Here is a 26,814-nt window from a genome sequence, read left to right as displayed (position 1 = left end):
ACACAATTTACGAGTCTGTAAATGAGTAAATATGTATCCGTCCTGCTAAGGTCATTTATCGGCCACAAACGTTTTCATGCCAAGGACATTCAATATTTACAAGCGACTAAAAAGAGAGTATGAATTGGTTCCCCCCGAACCTAAATAATTTCGGGTCGGGGAGCCCTCCCGAACCGAAATAAACTCGGCACCTTATTAGAGTGTGAATCGACCCTAACACTACCCAACATTTTTCTTCAGTTTGTCCCATAACACACTTGGAAATAAGGGTCTAAAGATGCTGCTGGACATCCTGCCTGCTCTCCCCAACATCCAGCAGATCATGTAAGATAAGGTTCTTTCTGTTGTCCAGGTTCACTTAAATTGATTTACAAAAGAAGTTTCGTTACGCGAGTTGAGAGCCCCAGGTTTGCCCATGTATTCACAGATGAAAAGGCCTGACTTCAAAGTCTTTGAACCCAGTGTTTTGAGCATAGCCCCGAATTCTGATTAGTGGAGGATATTCATTATTTCATCTCTGAAAATGTTCATGGTTTATTAAAAAAATAAGTCAAAATCGCAATATGAACTGTTACAATTAATTGCTTAAGAAAGAGAGATGGTTCAAAATAGACTTACTTAAGGGCACCCGCTGGCTTACTGGTCCAGGCGTATACCTGTGCAATACATTTACATTTACAATACATTTACACCATTGCAGGTTATTGCCATATACCTGTAGGCATGGATGATCCAGACGGAGATTCAGACGACCTTTGCCGCGTGTCACTCCCCATCTCTCCCCCCATTTCCTGTCAGTCTACTATCCTATTAATAAAGGAATAAAAGCCCCAAAACAAATCTTAAAAAAAATATATATATACTAAATATAAAGTACAATGTAACTTATATTAAAGGACCATACCAGTGTTTTTTCATTTAAGCTCGTTGACTAGAAGTCATGTATACTTTACATTACTGCTGACAATTTTTCAAAGCATCCAACACAGTCTAGTTAAAGGCATCTTTATTTTTGGAGCGGTGCTCCTGGAAGTAGCTAAGCTCCAACATCTGGCTTTGTCCGGGCCCCAAAAAATGTTCGGGCCCCAAACAATGTTCCAGGCTCTGAAGCTTGGCCTACATCTGGGCAAAAAGTGCTCAAAGTTTGTTGTCCGGGCTCTGAAGCGTGGCCTACATCTGGCCTATATCTTGGCACAAAGTTTGTTGTACACCCAGTCCAAGCTTTGCGTGGCGCTTAATGAAATTAATACATAAATAGCACCGGTTACTTAACTCTAAGTGTGATTAATGTCAATGATAATGATGATTATTGTTTGTTGTTTTATGATCAAGATTCAAACATCCATGTCAACATGGAGAAATTGATCATTGTTGGTGGGTTTATCACCTGAAAGTTTGAATTGAAAATACTGTGGAAATCGGTTTATTATTCCAAAATCAAAGTCTGTGCAGGAGAATAGGGGTGATTGAAAGTTATAATTTCTGCATTTTTATTGTTCATTGTTGTTTTGGAGAGAGTTTTTCCCTCAGTATGATTTGAGATCAGTTTGATCAAAGCACATCACAAGTCAAAGCTCTCTCTCTCTGTCTGTCTGTATTTCAGAGTCAGTGAGAATACGATTACCATGGAGGGAGTCGTTATGCTGTCAGGTGCTCTCTGCTCCCATCACAATCTGACAGGCGTTGCCGTCAGGTACTTACATGTGTTCCTCAACAAGACTCCTGAGACCAGAATAAATATGGTGTTAACACATAACCTGTCAGACAGTCTCTATTATGAACTGTGTGGAGAGGAAAGAAAAGTGGCCTGCTCTTTGAATAGCGTAATCCCACTGGACACTACAGGGCATAGCAGTAGCGGCCATTTTGTAGTGCCGCAGAAAGAAAACCCATACATTTTTCTATAGAGATTTTGGAAAATTATTTATATAAATTATTTTAAGCCTGGAACCTGTTTGTGGCACGACAGTATGGCCGCCACTGCTATTCCCTACAATTGATCTAATAAACACCCATTGTCTATCTTCTACCAGTGATGGAGGCAGAGACCAGGTGATCCTCGAATTCTGTCCTATCAAAAGGTACTACCAGCCTCTAAAGGAGGTCTTTGGCACATCTAAATGATAAACCCCTGTTGATACAATCAGTAAATGATTAGTTTTTCGGATTCATTTTTCAGTGAAGAAGAGCAGCTCAAGAAGTTCAGGTAGGTTGACATTTAAATGAATGCTCTAAGGCTCATAGCCGAAATGTGTAAGGCTAGGGCTCCACCAAAAAGACGGTGTCGTGCTGGTGTCGGACGGCGTCAAGAAATGAACCAGGGCGAATTTGAGCGTCCGACATGACGTTAACGCGACGCTCGATGCGCCCGGTGGAGCCGGGAGGTAAGGGGTAAAAGGTTGTTGGGACTGATCAACATAGCATAAAGGATTAACACAATTATACATCAACAAGATACAAAACACTCACAAAGGAGAAAAGGATAACCGCGGCAGAGAATGAAACTTCCTTGCGATGGTCCCCTTGTGGTCTCCTGAGAGATTTCTTTTTTTTTTCCAATTTTGAAAGAAACTAGAGATTCACATCTTTTAATGGATGGTACTGTCCGGGCATTCCACAGTTCGAAATTCGGGTAGTATCAGATCATGGTCACTCCCTCTAGTGTTGTGGCTGTGGGTGTCACTCACTTTGGAGAGTAGTTAGTCAGTATATGTGTGTGGGCGAGTGTTTTCTGCTGGTGATTCAGTCAGAGTGTATCAAAGGGTGCGTTCGTAAATGCGCACCGGGTGTGGTTTAGGGTTAGGGGTTATGGTTAGGTTTAGGCATAGTTTTACTGAGGTTAAGGTTAGGGTTAGGGTTAGGCCCCGAACACACCCTTTGATACGCTCGGACTGAAACACCAGTAGAAAACACCATCCCATATGGGTGTGTTGTATGTGTTTCAATTTCCCACTTTCCTGTCTCTGCTGCTGCTGCTGTCATGTCTAAAAAGTATTTAAAGTATCTAAAAAAATGTATTTAATAGTTGTTCCTATGCATTATAGGATGACCCATAGCAGCATCTCAGCATGCCAAATAACCAAGCTCTGTGGAAGACTGGCCCAGTGTCCCTGCCCTTTGAAGCTGGAGTAAGCCGAACTGCCACACCCATTTAACATTGTAATGGAGGGGAGGGAGACACATTTCATACTTGTCATGTTGTTTGTCCTCAGTTTGTCTCACAACCAGATGAAGGGTGAAACTGTGAAGAGCTTGCTGAAGGTCCTACCTAGGATGTCATCACTGCAGAAGATTGAGTAAGTCACACTGTGGCCTCAGAGCCATGTCAGTCCCCTCTCCTTTGTATTTATTTTTTATTTTAACAGAGGTAGACAATTCATGTTACATTTCTTAGTTTTCATGGTATACACTAGTACACTCTTTGTTCAAACCACCAATTAAAAATACATGTCCAGTATAGAATGGCCATTCCAGTCATAGCAATGATGTGCTTCCATGTCAAATATGTATGAGGATGTATTCCCTGGAGCCTCTGTGATCATCATGCATTGATTATGGTATAAATATAATATAGCAATATGCATCGTTGCTTCCTCCAGCAAGGTCAGAGACTGTGAACATGGAAGTAGGGCAGTTATGATCCATCTATTCCTTTATATCAGATTCCCAAATTAATATGACCTCCGTCTAAAAAGATCTTGTGCCAGGGAGGGACCGTCCTAAAATATTTTTTCACCCATTTTTCAACCCTTTTTTAGATGTTTTTGAAAATAGCAGAACTACAAGCTGACACCACTGTTGTATTTTGGCACATGCCATTTCACACCACTGTTGTATTTTGGCACATGCCATTTCACTGAACGAAATTGTGTGTGTGATTATAAAAGCACAAAGCATATTTGTGCTCTCATTCCTACATTACCATACCAACATAATAACAACCTGTTCTGTCTTTCTGAAAGATGAAGGAGTGAAATATTTTGTGATTTTTTTTATCGTTCCAATGTGTATGTTCTATATTCCCAGTATTTCCTTTGTTAAGCCACTCCAGCCACTGATATTTCCTTTCTGCACCTAACATTTCTTTCTGTGTAGCCTGAGCAACAACGGACTCACCCAACAAGGGGCACTAGATTTGGTCAGCACATTGTCTACCTGTGACAGGGTCTGTGATGTACATGTCAGGTACAAATATTTAAATGATATACTTACTTCTATTTAAGTTAATCTGACAGAGTGAATGAAAAGTGACCGCTAAAAAGTGAACAAATGAATGAATGAAAGAATGTGGGCCCTATTTTGTGGCAGGCACACTGGCATGAGGCATGTAGCGGACTGGCAAATTGACAGTGTCCCAAGCGCAGTGCTGAGTTTCCACGCCTCTGAGTGTTGGGTATTTTAGTGAACCGCAGTGCACCAATATGGTATAAGAAATAATACAGTAGGGGGTGTGTCATTTGCAAATGAGAAGTGCACTGCTGTGTGATTGAGTCAAAAAGGAGAATGATTTGTGGTGCCTGCCTGTTTGGACCAGGTCAAGGAGCCTAGAGAGAGGTGCACACTCATCTTTGTGCAGTTATCCCTAGATAGATTTCCACAAATTCACTCAAACCCGCCTCATGTGTTATGCTTGTCTTGGCAAGTTGCAAGGCTTTGGGTTGAGGTCTCATCACTTTGATATGAATACCTCAATTTTTGAGCCACTGAGAATAGTGACGGCATAATATTAATCATATAGGCTTCTCCTTCATAAAAGCCTGTTTCCAGACATCAATGAACCGTTTCTTTTTTTAAATGAGAAATGCTTCTCATTGAACCGGTGCTAGACGTACAGTAATAATTGCATTTGTCATGAATTTTCTAGTATTTTTCTAGGCTTTTCTTCTATGTGTGGAAATGATCAGTACACCCTTATGTGGAGTACAGCGCAATGAAAAGTGATCATTTGATCATGATGATTGAATCCATCTAGAACAATCTACCAGTACTTTGGTCGTTTTTAAATGTGCTTTATACTATAAATAAAATGGACTTGACTGATATTATAATATTGTCACTCAACTTCTTATGTCTCCCTCCCCCCTCCTGTTAATTAATTCTCTACTTCATCATACGAGAGTGTTGTCCAAAAGTAGTACATATAGCATTAGCAGAACTATTTGTTTTGGACTTACAAAAGAAGCTCACAACTTACAGTAGGCCTACAAGGTTTCCACCCAACAGCATCAATATTCAGTCTAAGCAACACACCTCACCACTTAAATATATTTCACTTTCAAAAAAACTTTTGGTCATCTTATCATCTAATCAGGCTTTTTTGATTTGCTTGATTCAATATTTAGATATTTGATGTAAATGTTATTAGTCCTCCTCCTCCAGGGCTTCTCCCCATACACACCCATTGTAACTTCAAAATCCATTTTAACCATGATAGATTCATTAAAAACACCCATTATTTTTTTCTGGTGACTCAATACGTGAGCAGGCCGTGTTTTTCTATAACTTTTTTCATTTATTTTTTATATTTTTTTTATTGGATTGAATTTTTTCCATTTTCCCAAATAAATGAAAAAAGTTATTGAAAATCAAATATCTAAATATTGAACCAAGCAAATTAAAAACTGTCCAGGGTGTTCATAAAAGCCTGATTAGACGATAAAATGACCAAAAGTTTTTTTGAAAGTGGATTATCCCTTTAATTGCGGGTGGCGGGTGCCCTTCTCCAGTCATGAAAAGAGCAAAAGTAGCTGTGCCCCATCCGCTGTTTCCCCCAAAATAGGGCCCAATAAATGAATGAGAATAAACAAATGATCACTTGTCTTTGTCCTTGGGTTTGTGTGTGTCTATATGACCTTTTCTGTCTGCGTTTCATTTTTTTTCCACTTTGTCTGTGTAACATTAGTTTGGGACCAAAGGGGCCGGCACTCATTCATTTTGACCAAGACAGAAAAGTTGATAAAACTTTAAGGTACTGTAATGTAATACAAGAAATCTATATAATGCCAAGAATAATTTATTTTATATTTTTTATATTGACTAACTCCTTGTTATTCTTGTCTCCCATGTCTTGCACCCTTTCATTTCTCCTTCTCTCTCCAGGCTTAAAGACTGTAGCTTGGAACCCGACCACCTGACCAGACTGGCAAAGATCCTGTCTAGTTGTCACAGTCTGGGCAAACTGGAGTGAGTACACCAGCTCAGCTTGACCAGGGTCCCACAGGGGTCTATACTTGGACTCCTCCTTTTTCTCTCTACCAAATCTATTCTACAAAAATAGCCAAATACAATATCTGATATATTTGTCAATATATGTTTTCGCATAATGTTTGACTATTATAACCTGCTACGGTATGTGGTTAATTATTTCAATTGGAGAGCGTAGAAAGACAGGAACCTGAGTTCATAGATGGGGGAATAACGACACATGGCTGTCTGGAGACATTGCAACAGTATGGTCATGTGTGCAATTGCAAATCTTGCCTATGGGTGGCAGTAGAGGAAAGGCCATGGAGTAAGCAAAAGTGCTAACATCTGAAGGGCCATCGCCTGTACTGGGGCTCATGAGATTGCTTTTGAACCTACTGCTTAGCAGATCAAATGCGGACAGATGCACTGTCTGCATTTGGATTCTCAACATCAGCAGTCAATCAACAACATTGATTGACTGTCTGGTATTTAGCAGTTATTTTATTGTTGATGCGTCTAGGTTGAGGAACAATTTGCTGAGTCTGCAGTGGATTGAAGATTTGGTGAAGCAGCTCAACACTGTTAGCAGAAAACTTGACATCAGGTGAGAGGTACCCATAGTGTGTGTGTGTGTGTGTGTGTGTGTGTGTGTGTGTGTGTGTGTGTGTGTGTGTGTGTGTGTGTGTGTGTGTGTGTGTGTGTAAAAAAGTTATTAAATTGCTATTAATAATAAATACTCTGTCCCAGGCCTGTAATTTCATCATTTTAGGGGCAAGGCCACTTGGGGGTTGTCCATTTTTGAAGGCACAAAGGCCAAATGCCAGGGCAGGAAGGCCATCAAATAAAACAAGATTTGAGTCCATTGAAATGGACTAAGCTGGGGCATTAAGGCCACTGTGGCCTCAGGGCATGCCATTTTTTGGAGGGGCACAAGGCCAAACTGAGGGGCAACGACAGCCATGGCCTCCCTGAAATTCCTGCCCTGCTCTGTACCATGAAATGCTTTAGTGTATGCTGATTTGCTGGGCACTAATTGCTGGGGGCATGTTGAGTTTTGAGGAAGAGAAAAACATGGCATTCAAGCAAAGACAAAAATTAAGCAAATTGATATTCTTCCATAGAGCTCCTATAATGTATTTCATGACTTTCTAACTATGGTGGTTGGTGTGTCACATCACACGAATATAGTGCAACCACTGTTGTTTTACCTACACACCTTCTCTTTATTGTCAATGTCAGCATTGAAGAGAGCTGGATAACATCACAAGCAGCTGTTCGTTTGGTGTGCACCTGCCTGGCCATCTGCAGCAGCATACATACGATTAGGTAACACACACACACACGCACGCACGCACGCACGCACGCACGCACGCACGCACGCACGCACGCACGCACGCACGCACGCACGCACGCACGCACGCACGCACGCACGCACGCACGCACGCACGCACACACACACACACACACACACACACACACACACACACACACACACACATACACATTGTTTATTACGAATAACAAAGGCACAGTTATCCAGTATGATTTCATTTTATTATACTTTTTTTGTGTCATAGCAGGTCAAATAAGCTACACCAAATTACATGAATAATGAGTCTGAATTATTGTATGCCAGAGAGAAATAGTCAACAGTATTGTCAATGTTTTCTAAATTGTACACCTAAATCACCTAAATCATCAGTCATTAGTCACAATTAATTTTATTAGCTGCAGCTATGTGTGGCTATTATAGACAGACAGACAGACAGACAGACAGACAGACAGACAGACAGACAGACAGACAGACAGACCTTTGTTGATTTGATTGGGGGAATTCAGTTGTCATGGCATTACAGCAGTTATGAAACACAGGACAGCTACAGATTAAAATATAAGATACAGTTAGGAGTAAAAAATAAAAGAAGAAGACAAAAAAAGAGTTAACAGGAAATAACGCACAGGGATTAGGAATAAGGTAGATGTGAGGGCCCCCCACATCAGCATGAACTTCTAGTAACTATAAATAACCATTTTCTCATTCGCATTGCAGTGTAAGCCAAAAGACCCTGCACTTGACGTTGGACGAGTCTGCTGATCTCACTTCAGTCAGGTAAAGTGAGATTAGATTAGTGAGATTTAGTTTGCCAAAGTTTGCATATGCTAACTTCAACTACAAGTTTGTAAAATGTCTATGTGATATCCACTATCTCTGCCCAACAATTCCTTTTTTCCTTTTTTGCCTCTAAAATAGCCTTTTGGACTGTGCAGTAGAAGGATGCCATCTAGTGGCTATGAACAGCATCATCCAGAGGTGTTCTATGCTGACAGAGCTGGAGTTAGTATCACCTGGTTCCTTATATGTAAAAGAAATAAAAAAGCAGAGTTTCCTCTTAACTACTGTACATGAAACTTAGCATCCCTATTCTGGGGTGAACATTCACCACATACTGTAGGAGATTTACAAGTTACTAAAATGCTACATATGATAATGTAGCTAAAGCGACAAGCAACAGAAAGCAGTGTAAGCAACAGAAATATCACGGTGTTGTGTTACTTATCTCAATCAAGTTCATTCTCTGTAAGTTGATTTTCATACAACACTGAAAATAATGCAAACCAATGGCTTGCTTGAATATCTAAACTAGCCTACTACTATCTGTTTTTGACAACAGTAATATTTAGCGTGACTCATCAATGAGAAAAACATACGTTCACATTGCCAAAGCAAGTGTCACCGGTACCAAAACTCTACAGTATATAGAGTACATTTAGTAACCGGAGTCCCCTCCTTTTTTCCCTCTACACTAAATACAGTATCAGTTGTGAGCTTATAGATCGGCTATCTTATCAGAATGTTAGCCCCAGAATAGGGACTCTAGGCCAGGGTTCATGTGGTTCATATTTAATATTCCTTGTGACTCATAGTCATAACAATAAAACACTCTGATGATAGTGTTACCTGTGTTTCTCCGTGCAGTTTGTCTCAAAACAAGCTGGGTAGAGATGGAGCTAAATTCCTCTGCTCTCTACTGCCCTCAATGCCCCGTCTCACCGTTCTCAGGTAACACTTTTTATTCACTGTCACATTTTCATATGTCAGGGTCATAACTCCATTAACCACATTTCGGGCACATTTTTAAATCAAAATATCCACAAAAGGCATTTCCGTTAGGCCGCTAGGGGGGCCAGTTGAAATCTATTTAACCCTGGACAGTACAAGTGACTGTCCAATGTGTTTGCTGTTTGGGACGTTTTCTTGACACAATCTATCCAACTAACTACTTCCCAGCATAGATTTTCCCAGTTTTCAAGTCACTTGTCGTTGATGTATGGCCATTAGAATGTCAGTCTTCATCTTTTGTTTGGATTTAATATCGGCAGAAATATGTTGAAACAAGACAGTAATAACTGAAATAATTACTACATTTTCTGTATTTTTCTAATTTTCTCATTGCATATTTTATTCACTTCAGCTCAGGTCATGGAAACATGACTTGACTTGTGAAATGATATTTGTAAAATGTAATACAATATATTTGTAAAAATGCTTAAAATGTGTTGGTCTATCTTGTAGTATTGGTTCTAAGGAGACAACCAGTGAGGAAGTGGTCGTGCTACTGTCACAAGCTTTACTGCAGTCCACAGCCCTGCAGTGCTTGAAGTAAGAAAAACATTGTTTTTACCAATGCATTATTTTCACAATTCATTTCCTTTCTACCAACACATATTTTCACTTCCCAAACTGCCTTAGATACTGGATTCTCTTTTCAGCTGGTTTTAATCACACATGCATATGAATCAACCTTAACACATAAACATTATAATCGTTTGACCTACAATCATCAGAATGAATATCAGCATAAACAATAACATTAGAAAGAGGAATGTAGATAGACGGACAGACAGACCTTTATTGATCCTGCAGGGAGAATGCCCATATATGGGCATAAAAGAGACAAGGACTGACACAGATCTCCATATATGGCCATTCATTTATTAGTGAATTAATTTTCCCCATTGACTTGAATGGGTAAAATTCCAATGGTAAGATGGAATTAATTTGCAAGTGTGACTCGCGTCACGGCAACCACACATCTTTCTAATTTATTTATTTATTAGTTTTTTATTTTGCTAAATTGACAACACATTTGTGTGCTGTCACTGTTGTTGTATGCTACTGACTCACCTGCCAGTGAGGAGCCCCCACCGGGAGGACGTAGCTTGCCCTTCATCTTACTCCTCCCGCCCAACACTCTCTGCTCACACATGCCGCCCCAGCCCATAGGAGTACTTGCACTCGTGCAGTGACAAATATCCCCCTCCCCACCCAGCTTCCCTATACCCGAACACAGGCCAATTGTGTTCCTTAATACTTGTATAGACACTTGACAAAGCTGTGATGGGGATATTAATGTTATTAATGAATCTTACACATCCACAGTATGATTTTCCACGCACTGTATTTGGGAGATGTTGTTAGCACCTTCATTTACACTAGAAAACACCACACTCGATAATTATAGGCTGAATGTGCTTTTTTTCCCACCCCCAAGCTAGAGGCCTGAGTTAAACTAACATTGCGTAATAACAGTTTGTCTGTATAATCCTGCCATTTCTCTCTCAGTCTTTCAGGCCATGTGATCACTGACAAAGGAGCTGAGCTACTGGCCTCAGCGTTATGTAAGATGGCCCATCTCCGATCAGTCAAGTAAGCTCTGTGTTGTGCATAAATAATATTGTAGTCATGTTGGTACAGTATGTCAGTGGTTCTCAACCTGTGGGTCGGGACCCCCAGAGGGGTCCCCAGATGTTTAGCTAAATGTTAAAGGTGATACACCATGCATTTAAAAAGTATTTATGTCATATTGTTTATGTCCCAAAAACGTTTTTCAAAAGGTTTGAGGCTAAATTACCACTCCTTTTTTTTTTTGTGATGACGTCACAATCGGCAGATGACGTCACAATCGGCAGCATATCTGGATAGCCTGTTTTGAGAACCCGTGGGATACTTTTAACCTTCGCCTTCTCAAAACCAGAGAAAGACACAACGGTCAGAAATGGGACTTTGTGAGGATAGAAGGTGCTAGTGGGACCCCAAAAAAAGGTTTTAAAATAGGAAAAGTGAAATTTCATGGTGTATCACCTTTAACATTTTTTTCTCACTCAACAGTAAACAGACCAACACACAGTATAAGTGTATACAGGGTATCTGCACATTTCTTAAGTGTCAATTTAAGGACCTTAAAGACCTTTTTAGTACCTCTGGTCAAACATTGGTCAAATTGTCAAATATTACAGGCCGAAATTGTGAAAATAGCCGATCTACATGTTCACAACGCCTGCGAGGCGTTGTGAACATGTAGATCTACTATTTTCACAATGGAAGCGATCGAGTCAAACTAATTGTAATGCCAACTCCTAAAAGGGTTAGGGTTAGGGTGCTAAAAATATGAATATTTTGGGGGTCACGGCCTGAATACGTTGAGAACCACTGCAGTATGTTACCATACAATTTTTCCTACCATAACGTTCCTCATCAGTAAAGTATCTTGTTCTTTTTTTTTCTTTTTTTTTTTATCATTCACTTTAATGAATGTTATAATTGTATTACACTAGGCGTTGTTTAATTTAATTTGGTAAATCACTTTCTGACAGTTTTTTGAAAAGTGCTTAATATGATCAGATGTGTATTAAACTGCAGCCTCAAACCATCATACTGTTAGAAAAAGTATTAGCATTTATAATAAAGAGCCTAAAAGGGCTGTACACAACAAGCACTGTAACTATAGCTGTGACTAAAGAGGTATTTTAAAAATCAACTCAAGTGGAAGTCAATAGTGTTACATGTAGGTGTGGATGACCCTTAAGGGGCAATACCGTATATTCAAAGCTAATAGGCTATTATCACGGAGCGGGGCGGGACTTCCGCTTTTACGGCAAACGGGCAGCCCGACTTCCGCCGCTGTTCTAACTCTATGGTGCGGGGAGTCTCGCGAGGCAACAGTCTGGCCTCGCGAAAACTACGCGCACCATAGAGTTAGAACGGCGGCGGAAGTCGGGCTGCCCGTTTGCCGTAAAAGCGGAAGTCCCGCCCCGCTCCGTGATAATAGCCTATTATAACTATTGCATATGCAATACTAATGCATATGCAATACTATTCTAGTTTGTCCCATTGTTGTGGATGGACAGTGAATGGAATGCGGGCGCTACTCACTGCACTGGGATGCTGTAGCTGTCTGGAAGGGCTGAGGTAACGCATACACATACAGTAATACTACACAGTATACATATACAGTCACTTATGTCTTTCTCCCTCCCTGCTATTATAAATACTAATAGTAATAATGCTTGTGTGTGTGTGTGTGTGTGCGTGCGTGCGTGCGTGCGTGCGTGCGTGCGTGCGTGCGTGCGTGCGTGCGTGCAGTCTGGACACAGTACCTCTGGATGAGGACAGCAGAGTGTGTCTGGCACAGACACTGGGAAAGCTCATCTCTTTACGCCAACTCAAGTAAGTAACAATCTACTACTCCAGTGCGTCTTCTGACAGACAAAGACATGGGAGCGTGAAAGTTGAATCATACGGTAGTTGAAAATCTATGCATGTAAAACCTTTTCTTTTTTCCCCTCAATAAATCTCTTTAGTTACAGTATACCATCATTGTTGTGAAGCGTTTTTTGACGGTATGTAATGGTGAAGTAATTTTTAAAGGTCGCTGTTTCCAGGAAGATCATTGTACCCCTGGTTTGGATTTGAGAAGTTTGTATATTATTCAAATCCAGTACAAATCACTTTACATGCCGTGAAAGAGCATTACATTAGTGGCTGTGGGGCATTGGTATTGACCTGGCACACTGACATGTATTGTCTTTGTTGTATCTCCCCTCATCCCGATGGCTGCAGTCTAGATAACTTTATCCTCTGTGTTTTCCAGTCTGAATAAGGTCATCAAAGTGTTGGGACCATCTCAGGAAGCGGTTATGCTGGGTCTGCTAACTGCTATGGAGAAACTCCAACACATGGAGGAGATACAGTAAGTCACACACACAGAATATAGCCTACATATACATACTGTCATGCACTAGGGATGCACAACATTTGCACAACATATTTGCACAACATATTTTTACACGCGACCATCAGGTCGCATGTAAATACTAAATACTTATTTAGTAAGAAATGTGAGTACTTTTTCCACCCCTGGACCGGTGCCAGAGGACCTAAGGGTCCTGCTGGGAATAAACCGTACCTGGAAATCATTGTGGATAAGTAGGCGGGAGCATATCCATGTAATGATTTAAAAACCAATAAAAGGATCTTAAAATTGATTCTAAAGCTAACAGGGACTTTAGAAAAGACTAATTTAGGGACTTTAAAATAAGTGTAATGTGTGCTCTCTGTCTGGTCTCTGTCATAACACGTACACTTGTTATGAGTGTAGATATACCTGTAAGTATGTGCATTAATGGTACAGTATATGAACAGGTTTCAAATATACCCGCCCTCATCAAATACAGTATAATGTGCATATAGTCATAAATATGGATGTTAAATCAACAGAGTAGAAAAGATGTACTGTATAAGGGCCTGATTTGTCTGCCTTATAACCTTTTAACTCACATGGCAGCTGACCAATGAATGCAAGTATCTTCCTGTAGGTTTACACTGCAATTTATCCCATCAGCACAGCTAAAGTGAAATGGTGGGCATAGAATTGACACCACACACTCGACCTCCGTTTAACCTACAGCTTCAGCCATGGATCTGTGTCGAACATGGACAGAAGTCATGGCTGAGGAGACACTGGAGTTTATGTGGGTGCAATGGCAGCAAAGTACAGTGGAAAAATAGTGACCTTCAACCAGCCACAGAAAGGCCCGCCATACGAGCAACATGTTTTAAGACTCACACACAATCTGGGAATTAAAGCAGGACAGGAGAGTTGATTGTAATGTTAATTTATTGGTCTGGGACTGCATTTACTGGCTTCACTGACCTGGGAAGTACATTTAGTGTGAGAAATAAATCACACAGCATTTGTCATTGCCCTTGTATTATCTGACTTTGGGCAAAGACATCTCAGATATTTGTTTGGAAACTGACAAATGCCCACCTAGGTGATAATCTATATAGTGGATATGAGATATGTTTGATGAGTATTTGGACATGTGCTGGCAGGTTGGAGGGCTGGAGAATGGCTGATAGAGGGGTTGAACAGCTGACCAGAGTCCTTCCTACCTGGACAGGTCTCAGGAAGATCAGGTGGGTTGGTTGGGTCACCAGTGAGTCCCATACAGTCACGGACAAAATGTACTTGACTAGAAGAATATTGCCAAATTTGGGTAGCCTACTATAAAAATATAATATTTAAATACAATATAACATTAACTAAATATAAACTAAAGATAAGTCCTGTTGTATGATACCTTTTTACTGTCACTAAAAGTTATCAGAGAATCTTACACATCTGTTCATATTCGTATATTATTATATAATACGGTGTGTGTGTGTGTGTGTGTGTGTGTGTGTGTGTGTGTGTGTGTGTGTGTGTGTGTGTGTGTGCGTGCGTGCGTGCGTGCGTGCGTGCGTGCGTGCGTGCGTGCGTGCGTGCGTGCGTGCGTGCGTGCGTGTGTGTGTGCGCGCGCGCGCTCATGCGTGTGTGCAATGCATGTCCTTAAGGCTTTCAAATAACGGTATCAGTGACCAATCAGGAGAAAGGCTGCTTCATGCACTGAGGACATGCAGTCAACTGGAGGAGCTTAAGTAAAAAAATGATTATTAATATTCAAGATGAGTTTTCATAATACATTGTTCACAATTATATTATAAGAAGAGCGCAATGTCAGAGTTATGCAATCTTATTCAAGAAACACCTTGAAGAATTCTCATGGGTATTGTTTCTCTCCTGAGTTCATTTTGCTTCCCCTTCTCCTCTCTTTCCTTTTTTTCTTCTTTTTTTTTTCATTTGGGAAGATCAAATCGTTTCCCGTCACCCTATTATCTGGGGCTCTGCTCAATAGTTGGGTGGAAGGTACTATTAGCGATGCCGCAATCAAGTGTTGCCAGTTGCTATATTTTAATTAGTTTTTGCTGATATTGAGTCCCACTCCCAGTCCAATATATTTTCCTAGATAAAACAGCAGCAAGGTGCTGACATAACGGTACTTATCCAGTTTAGATAATGCCTGACGCCTCTCGCAACACATTGCATCACAGACATTACAAGTAGCTGCTGGACTGCTTTCACTTTCAGTGACCAAATCATCCAAAACATGTTCTTTTGCTATCTGCCATGCTTGTTCTGTAATGACAAATGTCTATAATTAACATAGCTAGTAGCTACTAACAGTGTCATTGCTGTTTTTGTGCAAGCTTAGCAGCTACTCTAATTTGCTGAAGCAATGTTAGACAGCATTTCCATGTGTTTCACTATGATGGTCTGGAGTCTACACTGAAACATTTAATTAGATTTTGGTCAGAGATGATCCTGATTGTTAAAAATAGAAGGTAAAATCTGTCCAGAATGTCCACTTCACATTACATTATCGCCACCTCTAAAGACAGCAGAGTTTCAGCTGCTGCTTATCCCACTACATAATCAGAATCGCCCCAAAAAAATGCGTGTGTGTGTTTCCATCTGTAACTCCACGTTCAGCAGTTGTTCAATTGTCTAAAAAACATAATACAAAAATCAATAACGCATGTACCTTGCCCAACATCAACTTTATCACCTTCAGATGTGTCTCTACTTCTCATAATCCCAAAATGTTTAAAATTTTTCCCCACATTTTGGCCTGTAGGCGGCATATTGCGCAATCCATAGTTGGGAGCGAAGTGTCATTATCATCACCAGGTCTCAGGTTACAAGAGGGAAGGGGGGGGGGGGGGGTCAGATGCACGCACACACACACACACACACACACACACACACACACACACACACACACACACACACACACACACACACACACACACACACAGAGAGACACACACACACACACACACACACACACACACACACACACACACACACACACACACACACACACACACACACACACAGAGAGAGAGAGAGGGGGGGGGGGATCTAGAACAAGAATCAAAAACATAGATCTAGAACACAGAATTCATAGTTCTAGAACACAGAATTCATAGATATAGAACACAGAATATGTACAGTACAGCAAGGTACAGTAGAGTACAGCAAGGTACAGTAGAGTACAGCAAGGTACAGTAGAGTACAGCAAAGTACAGTACAGTAAGGTAAAGTACAGTAGATTACAGTAGAGTACAGTACAATAAGGTACAGTAAGGTACAGTAGAGGATGGATGGATGTGGATGGATGGATGATGGATGGATGTGGATGGATGGATGTGGATGGATGGATGTGGATGGATGGATGTGGATGGATGGATGGATGGATGTGGGTGGATGGATGGATGGATGGATGGATGGATGTGGATGGATGGATGGATGCATGGATGGATGGATGCATGGATGGATGGATGGATGGATGGATGTGGATGGATGGATGTGGATGGATGGATGGATGGATGGATGGATGGATGGATGTGGATGGATGTGGATGGATGTGGATGGATGGATGGATGGATGGATGCAAGGTACAGTAGAGTACAGCAAGGTACAGTAGAGTACAGCAAAGTACAGTACAGTAAGGTAAAGTACAGTAGATTACAGAGTAAGGTACGGTAAGGTACAGTAGAGGATGGATGGATGTGGATGGATGGATGATGGATGGATGTGGATGGATGGATGTGGATGGATGGATGGATGTGGATGGATGGATGTGGATGGATGGATGGATGTGGATGGATGGATGGATGGATGGATGTGGATGGATGGATGGATGGATGGATGGATGGATGGATGTGGATGGATGTGGATGGATGGATGGATGTGGATGGATGTGGATGGATGGATGGATGTGGATGGATGTGGATGGATGGATGGATGGATGGATGGATGGATGTGGATGGATGGATGGATTGATGCATGGATGGATGGATGGTTGTGGATGGATGGATGGATGTGGATGGATGGATGCATGGATGGATGGATGCATGGATGGATGGATGGATGGATGGATGGATGGATGGATGGATGTGGATGGATGGATGGATGGATGGATGGATGTGGATGGATGGATGGATGCATGGATGGATGGATGGATGGATGGATGGATGTGGTTGGATGGATGGATGGATGGATGGATGGATGTGGATGGATGGATGGATTGCCATTTACACTATTTTGCATTTTGGAAAAAACTGCATATTTAATGTTGAGCTATCCTACATTTGTATTGCTTAGCTGCCCACTGGACTGTATCCATCTCTGGGTACAGGGGACTTTCACATAGGAAAGGGGCCAGGCCCCCGCAGGGGGCTTTTTTCTAGTCAGTATAAACAGTAAACACAGGGTTATTTTTTTCAGGCTTTCCTTGCCTTTATTGGGAGTTACAGTACAGTATAGAGCAGTGGTTCCCAAACCTTTCAGGTCAAGACCCAAAAGAGAGATTAGACATTTGCCCGGGACCAAACTAGTAAAAATAGCAGATCTACAAGCGCACAAGGTGTCGCTTCGCATAGATCGCAACGTGGTCTACAAGCACAGAATTTGACTAATTTCTCAATTATTTTATTTATGGAATTTCTTAGGTTTGTTTGTTTGTTTGTTAAAAATTGTCTAAAATATTGTTTACATTTTTATAAAAATTGGGTCCCGACCCACTGTTTGGGAAACAGTGATATAGGGAGTGAAATGCAGGGAGCGGGGACTCTATGTCTGGCATCAGAGTTTACTGTATGTGATACGTGTCTTAGGCACTCTGCTATCAGCTTCCCAACACACAGGATTCTTCCTCACTTGTTGTTGTAGGTATTATCCGTCACATGTTAAACTATTCTGCACCTGGTACATGATAACGTATCTGTACCTAGGATAGTAAATGATTATCTCCACTCTGTGCCAGTCTGTCCAGTAATAGTCTCGGTGAGCTCACTGCTGCTGTGATGGCCCTGATTTTGCCTTCTCTAACACACCTCAGTGTGCTCAAGTAAGTTCACACACACACACACACACACACACACACACACACACACACACACACACACACACACACACACACACACACACACACACACACACACACACACACACACACACACACACACAAACACACAGTAAACAGAATTTGTCCTGATATTTGTCCTATATTGTTCCTTTTTATATCCTGTCTGATCACCCTGTGTGTGCGCGCATGTGTGTGTGTGTGTGTGTGTGTGTGTGTGTGTGTGTGTGTGTGTGTGTGTGTGTGTGTGTTGTTTAGTATATCAGAGAACCAGCTAGGCTCTAAAGGGTCTATCAGTCTGTCTACAGCACTAGTCCATATGAAGAACCTCACCAAGATTCAGTGAGTTTCTTTTCAGCATGTTGAGCAATGAACTAACTTTTACCAGGGACACTTTTGCTTTCGTGATCGCGTGCTTTCAAACACATTCTGCCGATGTGATATCCTTTTGCCTTTAATGGACTGTTGGTAAGCTGGCTGGGACTTTGGAGATGACTTTTACGCAGCGTCTTTCTTTCCTCACTCTCTCCTCCTCCTCCTCCCCAAAGGGTGAGTTGTTAATGTAAGCCTACTTATTGTTTTGGACTCATCATCTGACTTGACGTTGTGTTTTCAAGTGTTTCGTTTCATAATACCTATTTTATTTGTATCGAAGAATAAGATATATTTTATTTTTTAACAAGATCTGTAAGCAGATGGGTGTTACTCGTTTTAATTTAGGTTACCGCAAGGAGAGAGGATTTAGGGCTGCTAAAGCTATAAGCATAATTCACTGTCTTTTTTGTTTGAATATAATGGACATTGTTCTTGTTATTATTGTATTCCTTTTCTTTGCTCTTATTGAGCGTTGTGCTGCTTACTATATAGGTCTAGAGGGTTTTATCTCTCTCTGTTAAGCTTTGTCTAACGGGTTCCGTGTCGCGGTTCAGACGGAGCCTGCTCTCTCTCTCGTCTTCACTCTATGTCTCTCTATCTATCTCGGCTTTTCCTCTCTCTCTCTCTCTCTCTCTCTCTCTCTCTCTATGGCTCTCTCTCTCGCTGTGTGTGTGTGTGTGTGTGTGTGTGTGTCTGTCTCTCTCTCTCTCTCTCTCTCTCTCTCTTTCTGTTAGGTAATGGCGGCTATGTTGGTTGTTAGTTTATGGTTCGTTTATGCCTCCTAAAACGCTACTTTCTCGGGTAGGAGGGCGAGACTGGGCTTTGGCCTTTGTATTGAGTAATGTAGCCTACTGTTTAAGGTGAAACAGATATAAATAATATGGTCTAAATTGTGAAGGCTCCGCGGTTCCAGAGACCACTCGCTCTCCCGCCCTTTCTCTATGTCTCTCTACCTATCTCTGCTTCTCCTCTCTCTCTCTCTCTCCCTGGCTCATTGACTCGTTCTTTTTTTTCCTTTTTTTTTCTAATCTCAATAGCTGGCGGATGTACGATCTCGTGGCGCGTTGGCTCTACGTGCTTGTGGATCCGCTGTCTGGGGGGGGGGGGGGGGGGGGGGGGGGGTAGTTATTTACCTACTTTACTTGTTGTTAATGTTAATTTCTTGATGGGGGGAGAGGGGAGCTCTGTATTGGGATATTTATTTTGTAGTCGTGATTGGGTAGGTTCACTGTTTGAAGTATGGTAGTTTACTGTTTAAGACGGAAACAGACTTAACTAATATGATTGACATTTAGCTAAGTTTGCACTGGCCTTTTGGGCATGTACAGGGAGCTGTATATGGCGCAGTATGCATTATGTGTGCTGTGTTGTATATGGTTTCCTGATCATACATAACTGTGTTTTATGTAAATACTTATGTATACAGACTTTTCTTTTCTTTCTTTTTTTCCCCCTTCTAATTAGTAATTGTGGTTTGTATACATGGATGCATGGGGGGGGCTGTATGTGGCGCAGTATGCATTAACACTGTGTGTGCTTTGCTGCATATGGCCCCCCGGATGTGCTTTTAATTTCTATTTCTAACTACATATATAAGTGCATATATTTTTTATATCATATACACTGATTTCCTTTTTATTTATTTTTATTATTAATATTATATTAGTGCCTTGTCGTGGTGACAGCCTTATTTCCACTTATCTGTCACAAGTGTTTGGTTATTTGCATTAACGTGGCTTATAGGGCTTTATCACATTCTAGGTGGGCCTAATGCTGGACTGATTATTATTATTACAGTTGTTATAGTCCCCTCATTTTTTTCCCCTTTATTCTTTTCTTTTTTCTCTCCCCCTTCTTTACTAGAAATGTTAACATACCATTCTCATTTATTTAAGTGATATGAAGTGGGGAGATTGATCATAATTTGAGCGGATGGAATGTTTGAGAGCTATTCAGCCACAAGAAGGCACTTTTTTGTTGTTGTTGTTTTTACTTTGGTGATCTGTTATATATTTACATAATCACCAGAGGGCAATGTATGGTTACTTTTGGGCAGTTACTTGTTTGCACTCTCTGACAGAGTGAAATGAAGGTTGACTAATAGGTTGATGGGGTGGGGAACTGTTTTTGTGCACTCTGATGCTAATGGGGTTTTCCCCCTCAAGCTTCAATGTTATGTGTTTTTTTATGTTCGTTTGATGTTGCTTTTTCCTTTCTGTTCCTTTTGGGGTTGTTTTGTTTTTCTGTGGGGAAGGTTTGTTGTGAGGGACCAACTAGGAAATTCTAAAATGTTCTACTGTGCTTGCTGTGCGTATGGTTTGAACCACAATTATGACAGAATATAAATTTCTAAGTTTCAATGTAAGGGGAGCGAATATACCGCATAAGCGAACCAGCATTTTGGGGGTTTTGCGATCTAAATCAATTGACTTTGCATTTATACAGGAGTCTCATCTTTTAAAAGAGCATTCCAACCGATTGGCTAATAAACATTATCGTGTTTTAGCCTTTTCAGCTGCTTCTTCCAAAACCAAGGGAGTAGCCATATTGGCTAGACGTAACCTTAGGTTGGATTTTTTGGGTGATTGGTCTGACAGTGACGGGAGGATAGCTGTTGCTAAAATCCGCTTGGAGGGTAAAATGCTAGCACTAGTCTCTGTGTATGCTCCAAATGTTTTAGACAAAGAGTTTTACAAATTACTAACTAAAACCTTATTGGAACTGACGGATTTCAAAATCATTGTTGGTGCTGACTTCAATGCAACATGGCAACATAACCTAGATAGATCCACTGGGGTAGAAAGCAGAGAACAAGCACTAGCGTCTGCAGAACTACGTGCTTGGGCAAACTCAACTGGCTTACTCGACATCTGGCGTTTAATGAACCCAACGGTTAGAGATTTTTCTTTTCTGTCGGGTAGGCATGCTTCATTCTCTAGGATCGATTACGTTTTTGCCCCTGTTAGCTTGTTTCATAAAATTGCCAAGGTAGAGTTGCTCCCAATGTCACTCTCGGATCACAAGGCGGTGCTGTGTGTTGCTTCACTGAAACAGGTTATAGATAGAGCTCCTAGATGGCGGTTTAACACCACACTGCTGCGCGATGCGGCATTTGTAGCTCAGTTTCAAACTGGTTTGCGCGAATTTATAAATATCAATACAGGCTCAGTTGAGGATCCCAGAATTCTTTGGGATGCAATTAAAGGCTTTATCAGGAGTAATACAACCCTCTATGCGTCCACTCAGAGAAAATTAAGGTCAGCCAAACTGGTGGAATTGGAATCTCGGTTTTCTACTTTGGATAATTCTCTCCAAAATAACTTTGATGTTAGTACAGCAACCCAGAGAGAGCTAGTTAAGAAAGAAATTAACTCCATTCTCAAGCGCCGCTCAGAATTTCAAATGAAACGCACAAGGCAAAACTACTATTTTAATAGTGCAAGACCCAGTCACTTACTGGCTTTACGTCTTAGATCCAATGAGCATTTTGCTGATATTGTTAGTGTCAAATCAACAACGGGAGCCATGGTTACAGAACCCAAAGAGGTCAATGCCACGTTTCGTGCTTTTTATGATGAGCTCTACACCTCCGAGGTCATTCACGATGATGCAGTATGCAATGATTTTTTATCCAACATACAGTTACCAACCCTTAGCGAGGCGGATGCGGAAGCCTTAGATAGACCGCTCCATCTGGCGGAATTACAGGAAGCTGTGCTCGCAATGCGTAGGGGCAAGTCGCCTGGTTTGGATGGGATACCCCCTGAACTTTATGCCATCTTTTGGGAAGATCTAGGTCAGCTGATGCTAGACATGTTTCGATATGCAATTGAAAGTGGCTCTTTCTCCAGGGATGTGAATGTAGCTATTATATCATTATTGTTGAAGAAGAACAAGGATCCCACAGATTGCGCAAGCTATAGACCGCTTTCACTTTTGAATTCTGATCTAAAAGTTTTTGCTAAGGTGCTTGCGCGTCGCTTGCAGGGTTTTATGACCACCTTAGTACACTGTGATCAGACAGGTTTCATAGGAACTAGACTAGCCTCTGATAATGCTAGACGACTATTGCATATCATCGATAGGGCTAAGGAGCTGAGGACCCCCGCCGCAGTGTTGTCGCTCGATGCGTTGAAAGCATTTGATCGTCTGGAATGGTCTTACCTGTGGGCTGTACTAGATAAAATGGGATTTGGTGCTTCATTCATACATTTTGTTAAAGTACTTTATTCTAATCCGTCAGCGATGGTCCTAACCGGTAAGATCTGTTCGCCGCTATTCACGATTGGCAGATCTTCAAGGCAGGGTTGTCCCCTTAGTCCTCTCCTTTTCGCACTTTCACTCGAACCCTTGGCTCAGACAGTGCGTCAGTCTGCAGATATTACTCCTGTTTCGATTAACAACACACAGCATCGCATTTCCCTATATGCTGATGATATTCTACTGTTCATTGAGAATGCACCACAGTCAATTACTCACGTCCTTCAAATTTTTGATCAGTTCAGTTCCATTTCCGGCTACAAAATTAATTGGACGAAGTCAGCCCTTCTACCTCTAAATGATCAGATGAGATCTGCTATCCTGCCGCCCATAATCCCAGTAGTAAGCCAATTCAAATATCTTGGCATAGATATTTTCCCCTCTCTTCAGGCTATTGTTAAGAACAACTATGGTGACACTCTAAATAAGATTTGTCTTGATTTAGATAGATGGTCATCTTTGCCCAACTCTCTCCAAGCTCGAGTTTCAATCATAAAGATGAATGTTCTTCCTAGGGTTAACTTTGTAAGCTCTATGCTCCCTTTGCCACCACCGCCGCAATACTGGAATAAGCTTCACTCTTCGATATCTAAGTTTGTGTGGAAAGGGAAACGCCCTCGTCTTAAACTTTCTCTATTACAACGTGCTAGAGATGATGGCGGCCTTTCATTGCCCAACTTTAAATTTTATTATTGGGCCTTCACGCTCCGCCCCCTTTTAAATTGGTTTAACCCAGCAAATAAGGTTTCTTGGAGAGAGCTTGAGGAGAGTTTAGTGCAGCCTGTTGAATTGAGAGATCTTATCTATTCAAACATAACTACACATCAATGCAAAGTTCGCTTTGGACCTATCATTTCTCATTTAGTGGCAGTGTGGAGGGCAGCTGAAAAGATGTGTAAGATTGATTGTAAATGGAACTTATTTTCCCCAGTGTTCAATAATCAAAGACTTTTAATCGAGGATCGCCCCATTCGCTTTCCAAGGTGGAGGGCTAAGGGGATTCGTACATTAGGGGACTTATTTGATAGAAATGGTTTACGACCTTTTCGAGATTTGTGTGACATCTTCAATCTGCCTGGAAATACCCTTTTTTTCTACTTCCAACTGAGAACGTCCATGAGGACCTACGGGGTCCCATGGCAAGCTCCCCTTAGATTGCACCCCTTCCAGGAGTTTATCTGTGATGGTAACAGAACAAGAGGTTTGGTTTCCACCCTCTATGGTTTTTTATTAGACTGTAGTTATGGGCCCCTATCTGTTGATACTGTTTGGAGGAATGATGTACCAAATTTGGACCCTGACTTTTGTTGGGACACAGTATGGTCTAACATTAGGCTATCTTCTAGAAATCCAGACCATCAACAAATTCATTTAAATTTTGTTCATCGGACTTATTTAACTCCCCGCAGACTATGTGCTATGAGGATTTTGAATAATCCCAACTGCACTCTCTGCGCCTCAAATAGTATTGGTACCTTCCTTCACATGGTTTGGGAATGCCCAAATGTGTCGTCATTCTGGAATATGGTTGCCTCCAAACTTTCAACTATTTTTAGTATTAATATCATATCTTCTCCTTCTTTATTTTTATTAAATGACGTCTCACAGTTGCAACTAAACAATATACGCAAGCGCATCTTCTTTGCTGGATTAACGGCGGCGAAGAAGATGGTAGCTACGCGGTGGAAACCTCCTCATACGTTAACGTTTCGCCAGTGGGCCTTGACCTTTCTAGATATAGTATATTTAGAGCAGTCGATAGCAAGGTTACACGGAGCAAAAGAAGAAAACATTAATATGTGGTCGGACATTGCAGATAAGCTTAAGGCTATGATTCAAGAAATCACTATATAGTGGTAACAGCCTAGCACAGGCATGCACTATTGTACATTCCGTGTTGGTCCGGGGAAAGGGGGTGGGTGGGTTTTCTTTTCCTTTTCTTGTTTTGCTATTGTTTGTGTTGTTTGTCTGTTAATTGCATTTTTCTTTTGATTAATGTTTTACTTTTTCTTGTTCTATTCATATGTATGTCTCTAATTTCATGTTATGGAAAATAAAAATAATTGATAACAAAAAAAAGCATGTTGAGCAATGAAAACGCAATAAACAGTACTGCCATCAGAACTTTTTAAAAGTAAAACAATAAAAATAAGTAACTGCGCAGGTTGTGGTTATTTTTGCATCGTGGTGTACACTAAATATTCTTCTTCGTTGTCTTTCAGTCTAACCTCGGTTGGGACTTCCAATCTTTGTGCTTTAGCAGCCAGTCTAGCACACTGCAACCTCATACAGGATGTGAGGTAAGCGGGAACAGGAAACGGACTGGTGAAATTAGTCATCTTTCTGATACTAAATGTACAGGCTAGGATGGACGTACCATTTTAAAATGCTACGTATATTGTCTCTTTTCGTCTACAAGTGGTCCATTCCGTGCCATCTAATGTATTTCACAGGTTCTGGATTTGTTTCCATATCGTTGTTGTCGGGTGGAAACCTCGTATCAGCAAGTTTCAAATTTGTACTTACTTTCGCAAAGTAAAGCCTTGCTTCATCGTACAAGGCCGTCAGACAAAAGTAGTGAAAACAGCAGATCTACAAGCACACAACGCCTCCCGGTGCGAGGCGTTGTGTGCTTGCAGATCGGCTGTTTTCACTAGTTTAAATCATTTTTTAAATGATAAATGCAAAACGAACGGTTTTGGACAAGGTTTTCACCCGACAACGACGATATAGAAGGTATGCGCGTGACATCATCATCATCATATCGTGGCAAAAAAATACTTTCTGGCCCATACATCCAAACAGAAAAATCCAATCTGATTGCATTAAACAAAGTTAAAAAACATTAAACTCACTTTGCCACTCACTTTGCCACTCGATTTGCCCCTCGATTTGCCATTCACTTTATGCATGCGCATACCCTCTATACTGGTATGGCTTGGTTTCATATAGGGTTCTCAGAACCTCATCGTGGACCTAACCCTGAGTTCTGGAATGGAACCATAATGGAAATGGAAACGGAAAAACACAACAGAACTTCATGGGTTCTGGAAAGTTACTGTTTCAGGTTATGGAAGGTTCTGGGTTACCCTTTGTAGTTGAAAAGTGCCATGTGTCTCTTTTCTATCTCTTGACCTATGCTCCCCCTCTTCTGCTCTTTAGTTTGGGCTGGAATGGATGTGGGGATGATGTGGCAGAGGAATTGGCCAACGTATTACCTCTGTGTCCGAAACTAACTAGACTGGAGTAAGTCGAACAGTATACACTGACTCACACACACTTACACACACACTCTTGACCTAAATTGCTGCCATGGAACTAGCGAAAGATCAATGAAAGTATGTTGTTTGTGCTGGGGAACTCCCAGTTTTGAATGTCTGTAACTGAATGAGTGGATAGCAGAGCACTCATATGCAAACACATGCAAGCATGCACACGCACATGTTTCTAGTGACTAGAAGACATCGCCTAATTATATGTGTTTAATTTTCCCAGTCTAGAGGCCAATAGTTTGAGTGTTGTTGGAGCAGAGGCTCTGGTTAGAGCGCTACAGTTCTGTCCTGCTCTACAACTCATCAGGTAAATCATTGTAGCCCAGCTTTATGCATTGCCATATTTAACAAAGTCCTGCAGTACCACAATGCCTTTCCTCTTTAGGCTGTGGAGGAACAAGATCTGTGACGGTGACGCTGTGAAACTGGGGCTGAAGGACAGCAGGCTCAACTTCTCCTCTGCATTGCACTAGACGTGAGGTCATCACATGGCTGAAATCCCAGCCCTGATTGATTTCAATGCTGGGACACACTGAAATTATATTTGGCTGGTGGAAGGTTAAAATGATTTAAATAGTAGCAAGTTGCTTCAATTTAGATGTTTTACATTTGTTCTGTTTAGTTTTTCCAA

General features: G+C 41.2%; 1 protein-coding gene across 1 annotated transcript in view; it reads left to right on the top strand.

The window, feature by feature from the left end:
- nlrc5 (NLR family, CARD domain containing 5) overlaps positions 1 to 26,687 on the top strand; it is a gene marked incomplete at its 5' end in the record, with an annotated part of 56,308 nt that extends 29,621 nt beyond the window's left edge. Inside the window, 27 exons of the mRNA XM_080737148.1 lie at positions 241 to 324; positions 1,604 to 1,693; positions 2,034 to 2,081; positions 2,180 to 2,206; positions 3,045 to 3,128; positions 3,213 to 3,296; positions 4,096 to 4,185; positions 5,903 to 5,968; positions 6,100 to 6,183; positions 6,707 to 6,790; positions 7,426 to 7,512; positions 8,237 to 8,296; positions 8,438 to 8,521; positions 9,164 to 9,247; positions 9,761 to 9,847; positions 10,811 to 10,894; positions 12,350 to 12,436; positions 12,611 to 12,694; positions 13,119 to 13,217; positions 14,363 to 14,446; positions 14,864 to 14,947; positions 18,178 to 18,261; positions 18,535 to 18,618; positions 25,134 to 25,211; positions 26,074 to 26,157; positions 26,407 to 26,490; positions 26,569 to 26,687. Of these exons, the coding sequence (XP_080593274.1) occupies positions 241 to 324; positions 1,604 to 1,693; positions 2,034 to 2,081; positions 2,180 to 2,206; positions 3,045 to 3,128; positions 3,213 to 3,296; positions 4,096 to 4,185; positions 5,903 to 5,968; positions 6,100 to 6,183; positions 6,707 to 6,790; positions 7,426 to 7,512; positions 8,237 to 8,296; positions 8,438 to 8,521; positions 9,164 to 9,247; positions 9,761 to 9,847; positions 10,811 to 10,894; positions 12,350 to 12,436; positions 12,611 to 12,694; positions 13,119 to 13,217; positions 14,363 to 14,446; positions 14,864 to 14,947; positions 18,178 to 18,261; positions 18,535 to 18,618; positions 25,134 to 25,211; positions 26,074 to 26,157; positions 26,407 to 26,490; positions 26,569 to 26,656 (2,167 nt within the window). The 3' untranslated portion in view covers positions 26,657 to 26,687. The remainder of the gene's footprint in view (positions 1 to 240; positions 325 to 1,603; positions 1,694 to 2,033; positions 2,082 to 2,179; positions 2,207 to 3,044; positions 3,129 to 3,212; positions 3,297 to 4,095; positions 4,186 to 5,902; positions 5,969 to 6,099; positions 6,184 to 6,706; positions 6,791 to 7,425; positions 7,513 to 8,236; positions 8,297 to 8,437; positions 8,522 to 9,163; positions 9,248 to 9,760; positions 9,848 to 10,810; positions 10,895 to 12,349; positions 12,437 to 12,610; positions 12,695 to 13,118; positions 13,218 to 14,362; positions 14,447 to 14,863; positions 14,948 to 18,177; positions 18,262 to 18,534; positions 18,619 to 25,133; positions 25,212 to 26,073; positions 26,158 to 26,406; positions 26,491 to 26,568) is intronic.
- Between the last annotated feature and the right edge of the window lie 127 nt (positions 26,688 to 26,814).

Source organism: Nannobrachium achirus (assembly GCF_963921795.1).
Source record: "Nannobrachium achirus genome assembly, chromosome: 11".
Lineage (NCBI taxonomy): Eukaryota > Metazoa > Chordata > Actinopteri > Myctophiformes > Myctophidae > Nannobrachium > Nannobrachium achirus.
Note: the sequence above shows the minus strand (reverse complement) of the source record. Positions and strands in the feature narration are given on the sequence as shown.